The sequence below is a fragment of the Sebastes fasciatus genome, chromosome 1 (genome assembly GCF_043250625.1).
Source record: "Sebastes fasciatus isolate fSebFas1 chromosome 1, fSebFas1.pri, whole genome shotgun sequence".
In the NCBI taxonomy this organism is placed as follows: Eukaryota; Metazoa; Chordata; class Actinopteri; order Perciformes; family Sebastidae; genus Sebastes; species Sebastes fasciatus.
In genome coordinates, this window is record NC_133795.1 from 37,991,784 (window position 1) to 38,008,076 (window position 16,293).

The following is a 16,293-nucleotide window of genomic DNA, read 5'->3' on the forward strand; positions in this document are numbered from 1 at the left end:
AGTGTGTGTGTGTGTGTGTGTGTGCGGGAAGAGGCCATTTATGAATGAGTATAACTGAAAGTGTGTGTCTGTTTATGTGTGTGTAACAGTGTGTATCTTAGTGTTCTTGGTTGAAGGGTTAATTGCTACCCCACTAACAACACTAATAGTACAGGGTACATTTCCCAGAAGGCTCCATCAGTGTGCCTGTGAGTTTTCAATGTAGAATAAAGCTATGACAGCTAAGGAGCTGCTAAGCGATGCTCTCTGCCCCACTGCTAGTATGTACTGTATGTATGTGTGTGTGTGTGTTTTGCTATGGGGATAATATCAAATCGCTCTTCTTTTCTGTCTCTCTACCACTCTCCCTCTCTTCTCAGCTCTCCAGGTAATTTCAGACCCATGTGTATTTTACTGGGATGACTTAATGTGTTGAAAAGGTTAAAACGTGTCTCATCACTGTCTTGGTGGGGGTTTTTTTGGCAGGCAAAACACGACTCAAACAATAAAAGTAACATGATAATGACGATTGTTTAGCACTTCATAAAACCAGCGTTACTGACAAAATGCTTCACATTAAAGAGGTGATAAATAGGCAAAATACTGCATAGGGATGTCACGATACAAGAAATCTAGTAGTCGATACCAATACCATTGAATTTCCACAATTCTCGATTCCAAATTTTATACCACGGTTAAAAAATAAATAAATAAAATAAATCCCATGTAATGTGTACATGTGTATATAAACTGGGGAAAAAAAGTTCGGAAACTTGTGTTTGGTCGATTATTTCTCTGTTATTACAATGCTAATTGGCATTGTATTTTACATCGTTCACAATGATGTCCAACTTGTAAGGATCATGCATTTGTGGGATGAGCAGCACAGCTGATTATGTGGGGAGCGCCCAAGAAAAATTTGCCAAAATGCTCTGCCAATGGTAAACAGTGTATTCTCATAAGGCTACCAGGAAGCCTGCAATGACTGCCCTTCACCATCAGGCCCGTTTGCGCTGGTGTCGACAACACAGACAATGGAACCTGAACATGTGGGGGAATGTCATGTTCAGGGATGAGTCCAGGTTCTGTCTGCCAAAGTTGGATGGGAGGGTCAAAGTATGGAGACGACGTGGAGAACGCTATGCTGATTGTTGCACCGATGGAGTAACAGCTTTTGGTGGGGGCAGTGTCATGGTGTGGGGGTGCATCTCCCTCACTGGCAAAACAAGGCTTGTCATCATTGAAGGCCATCTCAATGCAGTGAGATATCGGGATGAGATTCTGCAGCCAGTGGCGATCCCATATCTCCACAATCTGGGACCTAACTTCATCCTCTAAGAAACAACGCTCGCCCCCACAGAGCCAGGGTTATCACAGACGTGGGAATACAGAGAATGGAACGGCCTATAGCCAATATGTCTTGTTTGTTCCTTGTTACTGATAGAGAGTTCATTCATCCAATCCACCAAACAACTCAAAACAAGAGTCAATTCCAACAGAAGAATACACTGTTTACCTTTGGCAGAGCATTTTGGCTCTAGTCTCAAGTCTGTGCACTCAAGTCCCAACTCAGGTCCCGAGTCCTAAACAAGCCATATGCGCTCTTCACCAAATGTAACGTAATTTTAACAGCAGAGTAACCGGATCCAACTGGTGCTCAGTAACATAACGTTGGTTCTTCATGGTTTTCTCCTGAAACTTGATTGGATGCTGTTGGATTGGTTCAAACAAAGTGGATCTGGGAAGTGAAGTGAAAAATCCAAAAAGGATGTCAAGCAGCTTCCCGGCGTTTCCAAACAGATAGAGCCAGAGCAACACAACCTCCTCTCCATGCCAAACAGATCGAGCTAGAGCAACACGACCTCCTCTTCAGGCCAGATAGATAGAGCCAGAGAAACACGGCCACCTCTCCACCATGGAACCTAGAGAGGAGGTCTGGATGGATGGATGGGTCAAACAAACACAGGACTTTCACTGACGAGACTGCTGCTAATGTCCCATGAGAAACCAAAATTCAACGTTGACTTACTTTAAGTTACACAAGTATGTTTCGCAAAGTAGCCTACTTATCATGTAAGTAACGTACGTTAAGTAACTTAAGTTACGTAACAAACATTTATTTTAACCCCAAACCACAATCTTTTACTAAACTTAAGTAGTGTTGTTGTCTAAACCTAAGTGACGCCAAGGAGTGCTGACCAAGTGTCCGTATGTGAGGAGTTGGGAATGAGAACTGGTTTGCATGATATACAAACAAAATAGGGACCCAGTCATAAAAACACTGCTCCATAGCACTGCTGGTCAAAACTCCTTTAAGTGTTTATTTACAGTGGACAACTGTTAAAGTTCAAACCTAAAAAAAAGGTTTAATTTGCAGTACAAGTTACAGCCTCTAGTTTCTGTCCGGAAATGAATCAACCTAACCTCGTGAAACAGGTGGAGCTCGACCTTTGCTGTGACGGAGTTACTAGTTGTTTAGCTACTATGGCTGCATGGAGACCTAACCATACTAGTTAGCTGATAATGCTTTGCTAAGCTCAATGACAGGAGTTAACTGACATATACCAGTTAAGCAAATTGGTAGTTCAGTCTGTAACTGGACAGTATTGGTCAACGGTGAAATTCAGTAACACAGTAAAACATAGAATAATGTTGCCATGTTTATTATCATCACATTTTATAGATGGTCTTTGATTTTTAGGTTAAAAGATAGAGAACCTGAGAGCTCTAAAATAATGACAACTGCTGAGGGGACAACTGATTCACAAACTGCTGAAGAAACCACTAACGACAGCTCACCAGTTTCCAGTTTCATCATGATCATGAAGAGAGTGTGAAGTGTTTTTAGGTCTGAAATGATTGCTTGCTGTTAAGAGAAACATTGGAAGAGTCGATGTAGGTTCAGTTTGTGTTGCGTTCAGGGACTTCCACTTTGAATAAAAAGACCCTGCAGGAGACGGAATAAAATCACTGAGGCGTATGGAGCAGCAGGTGGACTGTTTGTGTGTGTGTGTGTGTGTGTGTGGGTGTGTGCACTGTTTTCCCCTATAGGTCATAAAGGGGAGGGTCAATAACAGTTTGGGTTGTATGTGTGCCCTTGCAAACAACTGGACTTCTGCCATTTCCACACCTGGCTGCGGTCTGGCTTCTGGATCACTGCCTCAAACAGACACACTCACATGCACGCACACACACAAACACACACACACACACACACACACACACACACACATTCCCCTTCACGGTGAAGTTAACAGGCTTGGATCTTCATCCTCTGGCTGCTGAAAACTCACTTTCCCTCATCCTTCTGCCCATCCATCCTTTTATTATCCTCACTCCTCCCTTTTGCTTGATCTTCCAACACTTTTTAAAGACATGGAGTTCATCCTGCTTTATGTTTTAAGGAATTTCAAACCCGTGACAAAGCGTCGCTATTTCACACGCTGGGAATGAGAACGGACTGGATAGACTGTTGAGCCAAACCTGTCAATTCCGTTCCCGTACAACTGAACTGCATTCTCAGTTAAGTTTCAAGGGAAACATATTTTCTCACGGCTTACGGTCACAATTTTAAACATGTGGTAACGTTATGAATTTAAACAAAACAAAACAAAACTACTTGGTTTGGTTTAATAAAAGAAACATCATAGTTTGGCCTAAAATGACTACGTTTGTTGCTTTATTAAGCTACAGACGTAAAATAAGTGAACGTTTACTTTTGGTTTCACATGGGAGACATGAACAGCGGTCTCTTGTGTGAAAGTCCTGTTTGTTTGACCCATCCACCAACCGCGACTTCCTTCATATGTGAACTACCGTGGACTATCATTTCAAATGTATTTGTGATACGTCAAAAACAAACATAATCCACGACAAAATACGTTTTCCCTTGAAATGTCAAAATTCACAATGCAGTTTAGTAGTCTGGGAATGTATTTTTTAGGAGACAGGGCTGGTTGAGCTGTCATGGTGTTCCCCCTAGACATATATACATAGACGACGCATTGACTCCTGGATCGTACGTCAACGTGGACGCCATATTGGACAGGGCAAGCCTGGCCTGTAACCCTGTACAAGTGAACGGGGGAGCTGCCGTTTTTCTGGATAAAAAGCACTATAACGTCTATATTTCTCAACCGATTTCAACGAGTCCTTTTATATTCAAACGTTTATGATCTACGAGGAGTAACGTTAATTTAACGTTAAGATTTATTTTTATTTACCCCCTGTACCCCCCTAAGAAAGACTAAAACGGCTCTATTGTGGGTCTCAGAGGGTTATTAAATGTAGCCTAATGTAGCCCCTTAAGGGAGGAAAGTCTCAAACAGTACAGTTGAAAATCAGATTTCTTACTTTCCCTCTGATTATTCATACAGCTGACTGTGCTGACAACACACTGTGGGCAGACTTGAGTGGAGAAGATGTTGGAAAATGGCTCAACGGCGTCCTCTAGTGGAGGTTACAAGGCAACACACCATCCACCTTTAGAGACAGTTTCCCCACAATAAGCTTTTCTCTTCTCCCCCACTTTTTTCAGTGCTCTTACAGATATTTTACTCAATGTTTTTTGGGATCTGACTCTATTAAGACAAACATTTGTTTGCATAACAAGTTTTCTGAAATGTTCTGTTTAAATATGCAAATTAACTCATCAAATGTACTCATTTTCATACATTTCCAGAACATAAATTGAACATTTGATAAAGCCAGGTTCAAAATTATTGTTTCATTTTGTTGACATATTAGACTCAGAGGATTATGGATATGGATATCTCATTGTATCACTCGATAAATCAGAAAATACTGTTAACAGTAATAAAAAATACCCATTTCCACAGTGTTTTTAGGAATAAAATGTTGTATAAATCAGGCTATGAATTATGTATGAACAGACTCGTAGAAAGTAACGAAGTGCATTTGCTCAAGTACTGTTCTTAAGTACAAATGTTAGGTACTTGTACTTTATTTGAGTAATACCATTGTGTGTTACTTTATACTACTACTCCATTACATTTCACAGGCAAATATTGTACTTTTTTTCTCCACTACATTTATTCGACAGCTTTAGTTACTAGTTCCTTTGCAGATTTTGATTATCAATACAAAGTATCGATCAATTAATATGCACTCCACACTTCATGTTCTCCCCGTGTTAGCGTGGGTTTTCTCCGGGATCTCAGGTTTCCTCCCACAGTCCAACAACAAGCAGGTTCATTGTTGACTCTAAATGTCCCGTAGATGTGAATGTGAGCGTGAATGGTTGTCTGTCTCTATGTGTCAGCCCTGTGATAGTCTGGCGACCTGTCCAGGGCGTACCTCGCCTTCACCCAATGTCAGCTGAGATCCATCATGACCCTGAACAGGATAAGCGGTTACAGATAATGGATTGATGGATCTTATTCTGGATTAAACTACCCAGCAGTATATAAAGTAATTACAATAGCTCCAACTCTACCAGCTGACACATTAACGTGATGAACACATTGATGCATCAATAATTATTATCCAATAAAATAATGCACATAATTCTGATATGAGCCATTCTGCATGAGTACTTTTGACTTTTGAACTAAATTTTGATTCTAATACTTTTGTACTTTTACTTAAGAAAGATTTTGAATGCAGGACTTTTACGTGTGACAGAGTATTTTCATGCTGTGGTATTGCTACTTTTACTTAACTAAACGATCTGAGTACTTCTTCCACCACTGGAACAACTCCCTCTGAAAAAACCATCAGAATATACTGTAGAGAGGAATGGAACTGGAAAGTTTGGTGGATTTAAGAGCTGCTGAAGTGGAGATTTCTGGGTGAGAGAGAAAAAAACGAATTTAGAGAAAACGGCCTTTGAAGATATGGATTTTAAAATTCACTACATTTTGAAGAAACTACAGGTTTAACTAATATAGATATCATGAAACTTCCCCAGTTGATTACTTACATTAACCTCTTAAGCCCTAGGGTGCTGGAAGGTCTGGTTCCCCTAGACAGACATACACGAAATAAATCAAGAATAACTCCACAACTAGCAGGTCTATATGGTCTTGGTCTCTATGGATAGGTAAGACCTCAGAGAATTGTTACTATGCCTTGATTATGATAAGACAGTGGATAACACCATCATAGCAATGATGCCATGCACAAAGATGCCACTGAAGACACACACAGATTCTACAAAGGTTTTAGTAAGGATAGGACCAGGCGGACTCTCCATTTGGCCACTTGGATACCCAAAGTGTGCCAAATGGGTTTTCTACCTCTTGAAAGGGAATCTCACTATAAAATACTACTGATATCCACTACAGGAGGCTATGTGCACACAATGGAGCCTTTGGCCATGACATTTACCCTGTGCATCATCACAGTCTACCATTGTGCACAGTATGAAATCAATACAAAACAACTAAACTGTATAATTTTGACTCCAAAATGGAGTAGTTTTATTATAATAATGAAATTCGATCAAGTAAAACTTAGATTATAACAAATAATATCAATAACAATATAAATAAGGTAAGTCCAGTATGTATATTCGATATAAAAACGGTAAAAGAAAATATTACAAAGGAAAATAACAATTTCTCGTTCGTTGATTTTGTAACTAAAATATTGAAATAATTGCCAAACAAACGCTGTTAGGACAAAATACCTTTGGAGTGTTGTTTTAGTAGCGTTAAGGCCTCGTCTGTTAGAAACTATTCAGAAAAAAGACCACCACAGCTTTTTATGAAGTTTTTAAAGACAGTGTTTTAACACACAGCTCAGACGAACCCGGTACCGGGTCCATCGGGTAAAAGAGGTTAAGACAATTACTTTAAGTTTTCTGAAATGTTATGTTTACATATTATCTAATGCTAAATTTTGGTGAATTTAGGAGAAATCTGCAGACATAAATAGACAAAGTAGTAAAATAAACACCTAAATGTGTATTTTGGATGTTTACTTTCCACTAATCTGAAAGAAGACAAACAATCTTTTTAGGTAATTTTCCTTAGAATGACTGTAAAGAAAGTTAAAAGTTAAACTCTTTTTCTCTTCTGTTTTTTTTTCCAGATATCAACATGGCCGGAGAACCAAAGCCAAGCAGACCCAAAATCCTGAAGCGGTCAGCAGCGTCTCTCTACAGGTAAACACCGCCGGTGATCAGTGTGTCACTAAGCAGATCTTGGAGTGTTTCAGGACTCTTCTGAACAAACACAGGTTCTTCTTTTAAAGGCCAAGACTTGTATCAGAAGGCCAACGAGAGAATATTATATACCCTCAAATGTGTTGACCACAAAAACAAATGCAGGTGCTCATGTGGGACTGAGATCTAAAGCAGTTTAATTGGAGAGGCCGAGGTTTTAAAACCATTTACACGGGAGAACAACACCCTGAAGAAGGTGTTTTATGAACAACAGCACCCCGGAGACGTCTCTATTTTTAACATCTCGGCCCTCGTCAGTTAAACTCTGTCTGACTTTTACATGAGCATTTAGACTTGAAGTTTTGAATGTAAAGGGAAAGTATGTCTGATTGTTTTACCTCAGGCACTTCACAGCAGTAATCAACGCCAGAGTTTCTCTGAACAAACAATCTGAGATTCTGTAGAAACTTTGTGTCTACTGCGATGGTTTACATACTGTTTCAGAAGCTTTTCATTCCTGACAAAGTAAAATATTATGGAGAAAAATCAGACTATTTGGCGGTCATTGTATACAATTTAAAATATCAGTATTGGGCCTGACTCATGAAGAAGAAGAAACAAGCTCTTGTGTACTAATTATGATGAATACGCTCTTCCATATATTATGTTAAGGTAGTGGACAAAATATTACAAAACTGTGAATATGAACATATAAAACAATATGAATACAATATGCACATTTGATTATAATACAGTCCCAAAACAACAGCATCACAAAGAGCCTTGTAAAGCTTTAGTCGTACATTGTTTTTCTTCTTAATTTTATAATATGTCTGAGGAAAATGTTGATATTCCCAACAGCCTCATCTTTTTCCTCTGTCATTATGCCTTTACATTTCCTGCATTATGTAACCCACTTGCTAGCTTGCTAAATCGTTAGCCTCTACGCCAACAGTAACGTTAATATTGCCGTTGCTTAGCAGCGGTGTTCCTCACGACTTAACCACCTGAACGCCAAACATATTGTATAGCTACACGACTTCCCATGTTGTAAACACAAGCTCACGAGTTTCATTTGAAGGCACCAATACCTTTGGCATTGTGATTGTGTTCAAATTCTCACTCCCCTTTTAGCTTTGTTTTGGTCTCCACCAGCTCTTTAGCTGCTATATGTTTCACTTTCGTCGCCAGCTAGTCTCTAACTTTGTTTGTCTGCTTTTAGTGCTGGGCTGGTTAGCGTACAGCGGGTTCATCAGAGCTTGTTCCCTTAAAGCAGTTTCCTGTTGCCGCTGGAAACGGGTTTGATTAGAGCGGTGCGACTGGACCAGTAGCAGGCCGTATAAACAAAACAATGAACCAAAAGTGGCTTAAAAGCTCGTAGAGCTGCAGAGTTGGTTAATAATGATCAGTAGGCTAAGCTTAAACTTGAGACCCTAATCTGTTTAAATGATTTTAAACATAGACTAAAGGAAGCTAGCTGCAGTTAATTAACAAACACATGACCAAACTGCTGCCTTGTTAATGCACTGTATGATGTAATGCTTTTTTGTCATACCTATCGGCCGTGATTCAATATTGTTGTCTTGTGTGTTGGATGCTGCTATTTGCCCCGTCTGTCTTGGCTAGGTCTCACTTGTAAAAGAGGTTTCAATCTCAATGTGACATCCTAGTTAAATAAGGACATGATGAATTACTCCCTCACGGTTGTTACGCCTCCGCCAACCAGTGAAGTTGCAGTTAACATCCATGTCTGTCCAAAATGTCATCACTTCATCATTTTATCCAGACATTGGACATTGAGTTATGCCAAAACATGTGACCTTTGACAGCCAAATTCAGTTCATCCTTGAATCCAAGTGGACGTTTGTGCCAAATTTGAAGAAATTGCCTCCAGGCGTTCACGAGAATAGGACGGATGTAAAAATATGAGAAATGCAGGTTTCACCATATTTATTCCTACATCGTTTACAGCTCAATAGTTACAAGTTTTTTTATTGAGGAACCTCTGACTTATTGTGTACCCTCCAAATCCTGCATCCAGGACATGTGCGCCAACAACAATTGTAAATGTGTCGATAAACATTAAACGTACTATACATCATTCACGAGAGTTCAGTTTGTGTTGCCAGGTCCTCTGTTGTTTTTGCCATATTTAAGTCTCTTTCTGTCTCTTGGGGTGAGACGAAGTATGTCGTGGTTTCTTTGTCTCTCCACTCAGTTTGTAATTATTGCCTTTTTTTGTTATGCATTTTTAATTTGTGTGTGCATCTATAAACTGCATGGGAAACCCTAAAACGTTTGAGTTCCCATGTGTTGTTTTAAATGTGGTTTCTTGCTAATGTTATGGAAAGCATTGTATCCCATTTGTTTTTTACAGTCACTGTGTGCTATTGTGCTTCTTCCATCCCCCCCCCCCCCTCCCAGTGGCTACGAGTTTGACTACGACTACTACGAGAAGACTTCTATGACAGGTAAGAGAAAGGATGGTACTTGGGGTTCTTCCAGCATTCTTCTCCCTCTCAGAGCCAGCAGTGCTGCCGTCAGGGTTTGAACACATGGACTTTTGGCTCTGGTGTTTATAGCTAACAGCAGGAGGTTAATCTCAGCGGCCCGTGGCAGAGTGTTGTTTGGAGGCCCAATGTGAGCCAGAACAATGGAGCAAATATGATGTTAAAACACTTTTTTATATATTTTTTTTGACCAGGGGGAAAAATGTGGAGCATATCTTAAACAATAACCAAACATTAAGTCTCAGACTTCAGGTTAGAAGATAGAAATAAAAGAAAACAAAAGAGGCGATGCTCATTGATCAAACACATCAGGTACATCCAACATGTGATGACGTTTTTGATTCACTGTCAATGTGTGGGTCTGTTGTCTAAAAAGTCAAAGTTTAGGCCAAGTTTAACTTTGTGGAGATGATCAACCAATCATCAAATGTTCCCCATGTTTCCCACAGACACAGACAACGTAGTTGTGTTTGACATTTGAGGATGGTTTATACTTTTTAATAACTAGTTATGCCAAGATAATAAACACAAAATATGAACACAATTCAAATAACAATTTTAAAATAAATATTTTAACTTTGATAAGAGGGAGTTCGTGCAGGTGATTTGATTTATATGAGCTCAACAATTTGAAGAATAAAGTCTTGAAATGGATCATGGTGGGTCATGAGTGTGTTAAAGTGGCGATCTTCAAGATTTCAGTACTGGTTGATTTGGTGACACCTTGTTAACTGGTGGTAACAGCAGATGTGGTTTAATACTACAGGTCCCCGAAAACTATTGTTGTTTTAATAAAGAAGTCAGGAAATAATCGTCCTTTTTCCATCATTCTGTGAGAAACTGTAATCTGATTTAATGCTGCACACGGCACGAGTCTGAAAAGCGAAAGTAGTTGTTACCTGCAGCTCTTCATCTACCAGCTCACTGTGGCTGCTCCTGACTCTTCATTACTCCCTGACATATTTCAAACTGTTTGGCTGGCAAACAAAAATGACCAAAATTTCCATTGTCTTGTTTTGCAGACGTATTTTTAATGAAAGAAAGTGGTCAGTGTCAATTTCACTGATAAACACATTGCATTTCCTGTGACTTCATAATAAAAGTCAGTGAAATGCTTTTAATGTGAAGCAGCAGCATCAGGAAATGTAAGCAGTAATTTAATATGACGTTTATTTCCGGGAATGTCGTCACAGACTCCCAGTTCTAATACTACAAATATACAAATATTGCAATACTTTTATCGGTGGCCCATAGGCTCAATCACCGTTGTGTTACTTCAATCGGCGATAGTTCGAGAGAATGGATGGTTCTTTTGGAAGTTTTCTTTGCAGGTTTAGACACCAAAACTTAGTTAGGTTTAGGATTAGATCAATTGATTAGATTAGAACAAAACTATTTAGTTAGGTTTAGGAAAAGATTGTGGTTTGGCTTAAAATAACTCCAGAAGTGGCGTCACTTAAATCAACGTTGACTTCTGGTTTCACACGGGACACGAACAGCTGTCTCCTGGGCGAAAGTCCGGTAATTTTTGACCCACCCCGACCTCCTCCCTATGCGGTGTTCGCCGCTATTCATATTTCCTAATTCACGATTACGTTAATTACCAAAAAAATTGATTTTATGGGATATAAATGAATTACCGTGCATTACTTTTTGTAGGAATAGGTACGAACAGTGTGTGAGACCAGCCTGGCTGATAGCACCATGAATTGTGCATCACTTGCAACCACTAGCTGTCCAATTTCAAGGTCCCATTCACAAAAAGCACTAATGATATTACAGCTCAAACACACCCATAAAGTTTTGCAGCTGAGTGCAATTCTCCCTTTCTGTGTCTGATTGCAATTACACATGTGGCTAAGTATAAATATTGCCTTTGCAACAAGAACGCAGTAGGCAGAACAATGGAGAGAGAAAAAGAAAAAATGAAAAGTTCAGACTGCGAGCTGCAGGTCCTGACCGGCGAGGCATTCCTCTAAACTTCAGGAATTTAAAGATGACAGAGAGAAATCCCTCATAAATGTGCTTCAGTTCCGTCCAACTCTCTGAAGACGTTAATAATCTCACTGTATCACTGTATCAGCGCTGATCTTTGTGAACTGGACTGTTTTTGCAATGAGGCTCATTTGCATAGAAAGGGGCTAATTTCTGCATATGAATACGTTCACATATCACAGGAGCCCCGAGACGCTATTTTTGGCAGCTCAGTTAGGGGTCCATTTCACCCTTTGAGGTTCCTTGTTGTCCTATTTGTGCAGGTTTGTGAGTTCGCCTCTCACTGTGCATAATTACATTTTCAAACAAAACAGACCTGATCTAAACGGCATCCAAGAACAGTCAGACCCGTTCAGAAATAGAAACATCTGTGTTTTGGATTGTTTCTATTTCAGAACGGATTGAGTTGAACCAAACAGACCAAATAGAGGGAGAACACCAACGCTGGCAGCAGCGACTACCGAACACCTGCTGTTGGAAGTCACTTGCTTAAAACAAATAGTTGTTCCTCCTGTGATGATGAGGATACTGCACTTGATCAGAGCTGAGTCAGCTTGGATCCACTTAGACAGGCAGACGTGAGAGACACGACCAGGGGATTATCTGTTTTACGGGGGGATTTGTTCCTCCCTGTACCTGCGTCTCGATCAAACCAGTCTGAGGAACATCTGGCCAAAATCAATCCATTTACATTGACCTCCGCAGTCATGTCACAGTGTGGTAACTATTAATGTTCTGACAAGACCAGGTGAAAGTCATCATCAAAGCCAACACTGTTGTGAGGGTAAAAATCAAGAACTGCATCTGTAGTCCTGAAGCAAATCCTTGGACCCTGTCATGTAGTGTATATCTCAACTGATTCTCAGGAGAGTTCAGAGCTTTGAAACTGAATCTTTGGTAATGTACAGAAATGCATGTGCTCCCTTTTTTTGGCTTTTGAAAAGTGTATGCCGAGCAGGATATAAAGTAGAGATGTCCAGCTGAGATGAATCAGCGATGATTTATCCAGATGAGCCCAGATGTCAAGCCCACGTATGCCTCCAATCTCAGGACGGGATCTTTGCATTTACCCTCAGACAAAAAAAAAAGAAAAGAAATCTGGGGTTATTCACTGTCGTTGTACACAGGGGTTTTGGAACTTTTGTGGTGCCGAGGTTTCGTGTTTCACAAAAGACAGTCATGCTTGTGAGAGAAAAACAACTCTCCCAAAGCCTCTCTTGACTCCTGTCAAAACATATTAAGCTTTGTCTGTCTGAAATAAAACAGCCTAATGTCGTGAAGAGGGGTGATCAAGGTTTCTCATCTCCCCGGGAGAGGGAGAGCTGGGTCTGTTAATTCTCTGAATTTCAATGAATCACCAACAGTTACTTTGCCTGTGCTCATTTAGTACAAAATGATCAGCCAGAGAGTTTATTAGCAAAGAGAATGGATTGTTTTTACCACTTGTGCTGAGATCTAAGTCTGTTGATCCGTCACCCCATCCGCCCATCCGTTGTCCCACCAGCCTGGTCGCACTAAATTGGAATAAGAATGGCATTCTTATACTTTTAGCGTGTCATTTGTACACCATGTAGTCTGTATTGACTGCAATGTAAACGTAAATATGCTACGCTCAGAGCTAGTGATGTAGAATAAAACGTTTGGATCCAACAAACACAGGACTTTCAATCAGGAGGCCGGTGTTCGTGTCCCAAAGTGTTGTTGAGTTATTTTGACATTTGTGACATGTTTTCCATACTTCTGTTACGTTGTTTCCGTACGTATTTTACTTAGTTTACATAGTTATTTTAAGCTTAACCATGAGGTTGTTCCTAAACCTAACTACTGTAAGTGATTTTGTTGCCTAAACATGACATGAGTCATGAGAACACGAGTGAGAGAGGACTGACCTGGTTTTCTGAAGAAGTCCGATGCTTGCTTGACATCTGGGCCGAAGAGAACACAGAATATGATAAATAAAGCCCAAGAAAATAGTGACGTTTATAAAGTCATTCCAGATAAACTGAAGGAGACGGGATTCATGCACAGTAGAACAGTGACAAATCAAAGTGAAAACACTTTGACCGCAATATTTCCGAGTCTGTGATTCCCTGCATAGAAGTGGTCGCTTTTATTTTTGCACTGGGAGCATGGTCTGAAATTAGCTTTTTTCACTGCCTGCCATTGTGGCAGGTAAGTATCTTTTTGTCTGCCACTCAGAAATTTTATCTGCCACGTCTTCCCTGCCTTCCAAAGCGGCTGGTGGCCTGATGATTTTATCTGCCACTGCCAACAATTTACGTGCATTTTGCGGGTGGCGGGTGCTAATTTCAGACCCTGCCTGTGAACCATACTAAATAGAAAACCAACCAAAAGTATCCATTTCACTGTGGTTCAGACCAGCCGAACAGACGATGGCTTGTGAAAACGCCCTTTAATAAGTGAAGACAGCTGCAAACAAAGCTTGGCGGGGCGTCATCAGGGATGGCCAAAAGCCTGTGGACACCCAATATCAACCATACCGTCCAAACCCACGGGCATTAATCTGCTGCTAGAACAGCCTTCACTCTTCCCAGAAGGCTTTAGACATGTTTTTGAAACCTGGCTGCAGCACTTTACTCCCATTTAGCCATAAGATCATTGGTTGAACAGCGATGTTGAGTGATAAGGTGAGCAATAAACAAAGGTAGTACACTGTAGGTGAATGTTGAAAAGAACGAGAGAGGAAAAACACCATTGTCTTAATATCAGACTTGACTGTAACTAAACCTCACATTGCTGGCTCGCTAACACAGCAGCTCCGATGACATCACTTAGGCAAGGCAAAGTAAATTACTATCAGAACAAAGCAAACAAAATGTATAATGCAGCAGACGGGCAAACTTATGACACAACAATGAGGGCTTTCAAACAGTCTGGCTCCCAGTCGGCGTTCCACTTCATCCCCATGGTGTTAGATGGATTTGAGGTTAGGGCTCTGTGCAGGCAAGTCAAGGTCTTCCAAGCCAAAATGCCTCGGAGGACTTACCCGAAGTGTTGCCACAAAGTTCCAAGCACATTATTGTCTAAAATATGATTTCATGTCTTAGCATCAATATTTCCCTTTACTGAAATGAAGAAGCCATGACCAAACCATGAAAAACAGACCCAGGCCTGAAGTATCCAGACCATGCACGTTTAGTATTTGACAACAAATAGTACATTTGATGACTTTATCAAAGTCTAATGTTAACTTGTCCAGTTCGATTTTTAAAGTCAGTGATTACATTTGTACCAATGTCATGCTACCATGTCGGGAAGGAGGTTAAATAACACTCCAAAGTTGCGCTAAAATGACCTGGAGTGACCTCTATGATAATCACAGCCTCATGAAACTTTACAGCCACAAACTAGAGACCTAGAGCATTCAGAGGATGGATGGCTTTCCTAGCTAGATTGATAATAAGGGGGTTTCTGAGCAGTTCACACAACAGAAGTGCTCGCCATCCAATCGCCGAACAATGCAATTCTTGCAGAAATCTCCAAATGTCAAAAGTTTTTGATCCCAAATCACAGCATGGCTTTTTCTATGGTGTTCCTCAAGGTCTTGGTGTCTTAATGTGGTATTTTGGAGGGATTATTGATTATTTTTTATCAATTCTCCAGTGGTAAAAAATAGTTAAATTTAGCACCAAATCTGTGTAACAAATGGTGTCAACCCGAAAAATTGCTGAAACAATTTATGAGACATAATAGAGCATAGAGATGACCATCATAAACTTCTATCATAATGTTTTAAACCCTTATACACTTTTACAATTTATTTCAATTTATTAATTAATTTATGTTTATTTCTGATTTATAACTTGACTGCTGACCTGCTATCTCCCCCTAAAGACCCCCTGGATTCCCCTAAAAAAGACAATCTATTGTTGGTCTCAGTGGGTTAATTTTCTGATTATCCCAGTCCAGGTCGTAGTAGTAGCGGGCTGAACCCTATCTACTTACTCAGATTCTCCTTGGTAATTCCGAGGTGATCCCAGTCCACATGGGATATATAAACCCTTCAGCACATTCTGGTGTTATCTTGAGGTCCCCTCATATTTCCACATGCCTGGAATACCTCCAGAGGGAGGGCGTCCTCATCACCACCTCTCTCTTCAGTCCGAAGGAGAGGCTGTGCTACTCAGCACTCCTTCCAGATGTCTGAGCTCCTCGTCCCATCGATCAGGGTCAGCCCAGCCACCCTGCGAAAGAAACTAAATAGTGCAGGATTCGACCCGGTCAAGCTGGCATACTTAACCTCTCTTCATCCATCTCCCCCCCAAATCAGACCCTATACCAGCATTTGAGAACTCCTGCTGAGCTTTACTGGACAAACATCTGTCTGAACAGATGTTGAAACATGCTGAACAGCTGGGTTGCAGACCCTAGCATTGATTTACACCCATCACTGTGATCTAGCAGTCCAACTCCCTCCCATTTTTAGCTTATGAATGTACATGGTATGCTATACATGTACCTATACAATAAGTTCCATCTTTCTTTCTTTCTTTCTTTCTTTCTGACTGGAAAGAGGCAGAGGAGAAAACGGCGAATTCAGCTGGGGATGCAGGCGAAGCATCATGGCCATTGTGGCCGCAGGGCATATGATTTTTCAAGGGGTGGAAGGCCAAACTGACATAATGGCCCCCGTGAAATTTCTTCTCAGATTGTGAGCAGAAT

At 40.5% G+C, this 16,293-nt stretch overlaps 1 protein-coding gene across 1 annotated transcript in view; it reads left to right on the top strand.

Annotated features, from left to right (window-relative positions):
* raly (RALY heterogeneous nuclear ribonucleoprotein) overlaps nt 1–16,293 on the top strand; it is a 167,037-nt gene that overhangs the window by 91,712 nt on the left and 59,032 nt on the right. Inside the window, 3 exon segments of the mRNA XM_074647825.1 lie at nt 7,033–7,105; nt 9,530–9,555; nt 9,558–9,576. Coding sequence (XP_074503926.1) covers nt 7,033–7,105; nt 9,530–9,555; nt 9,558–9,576 — 118 coding nt within the window.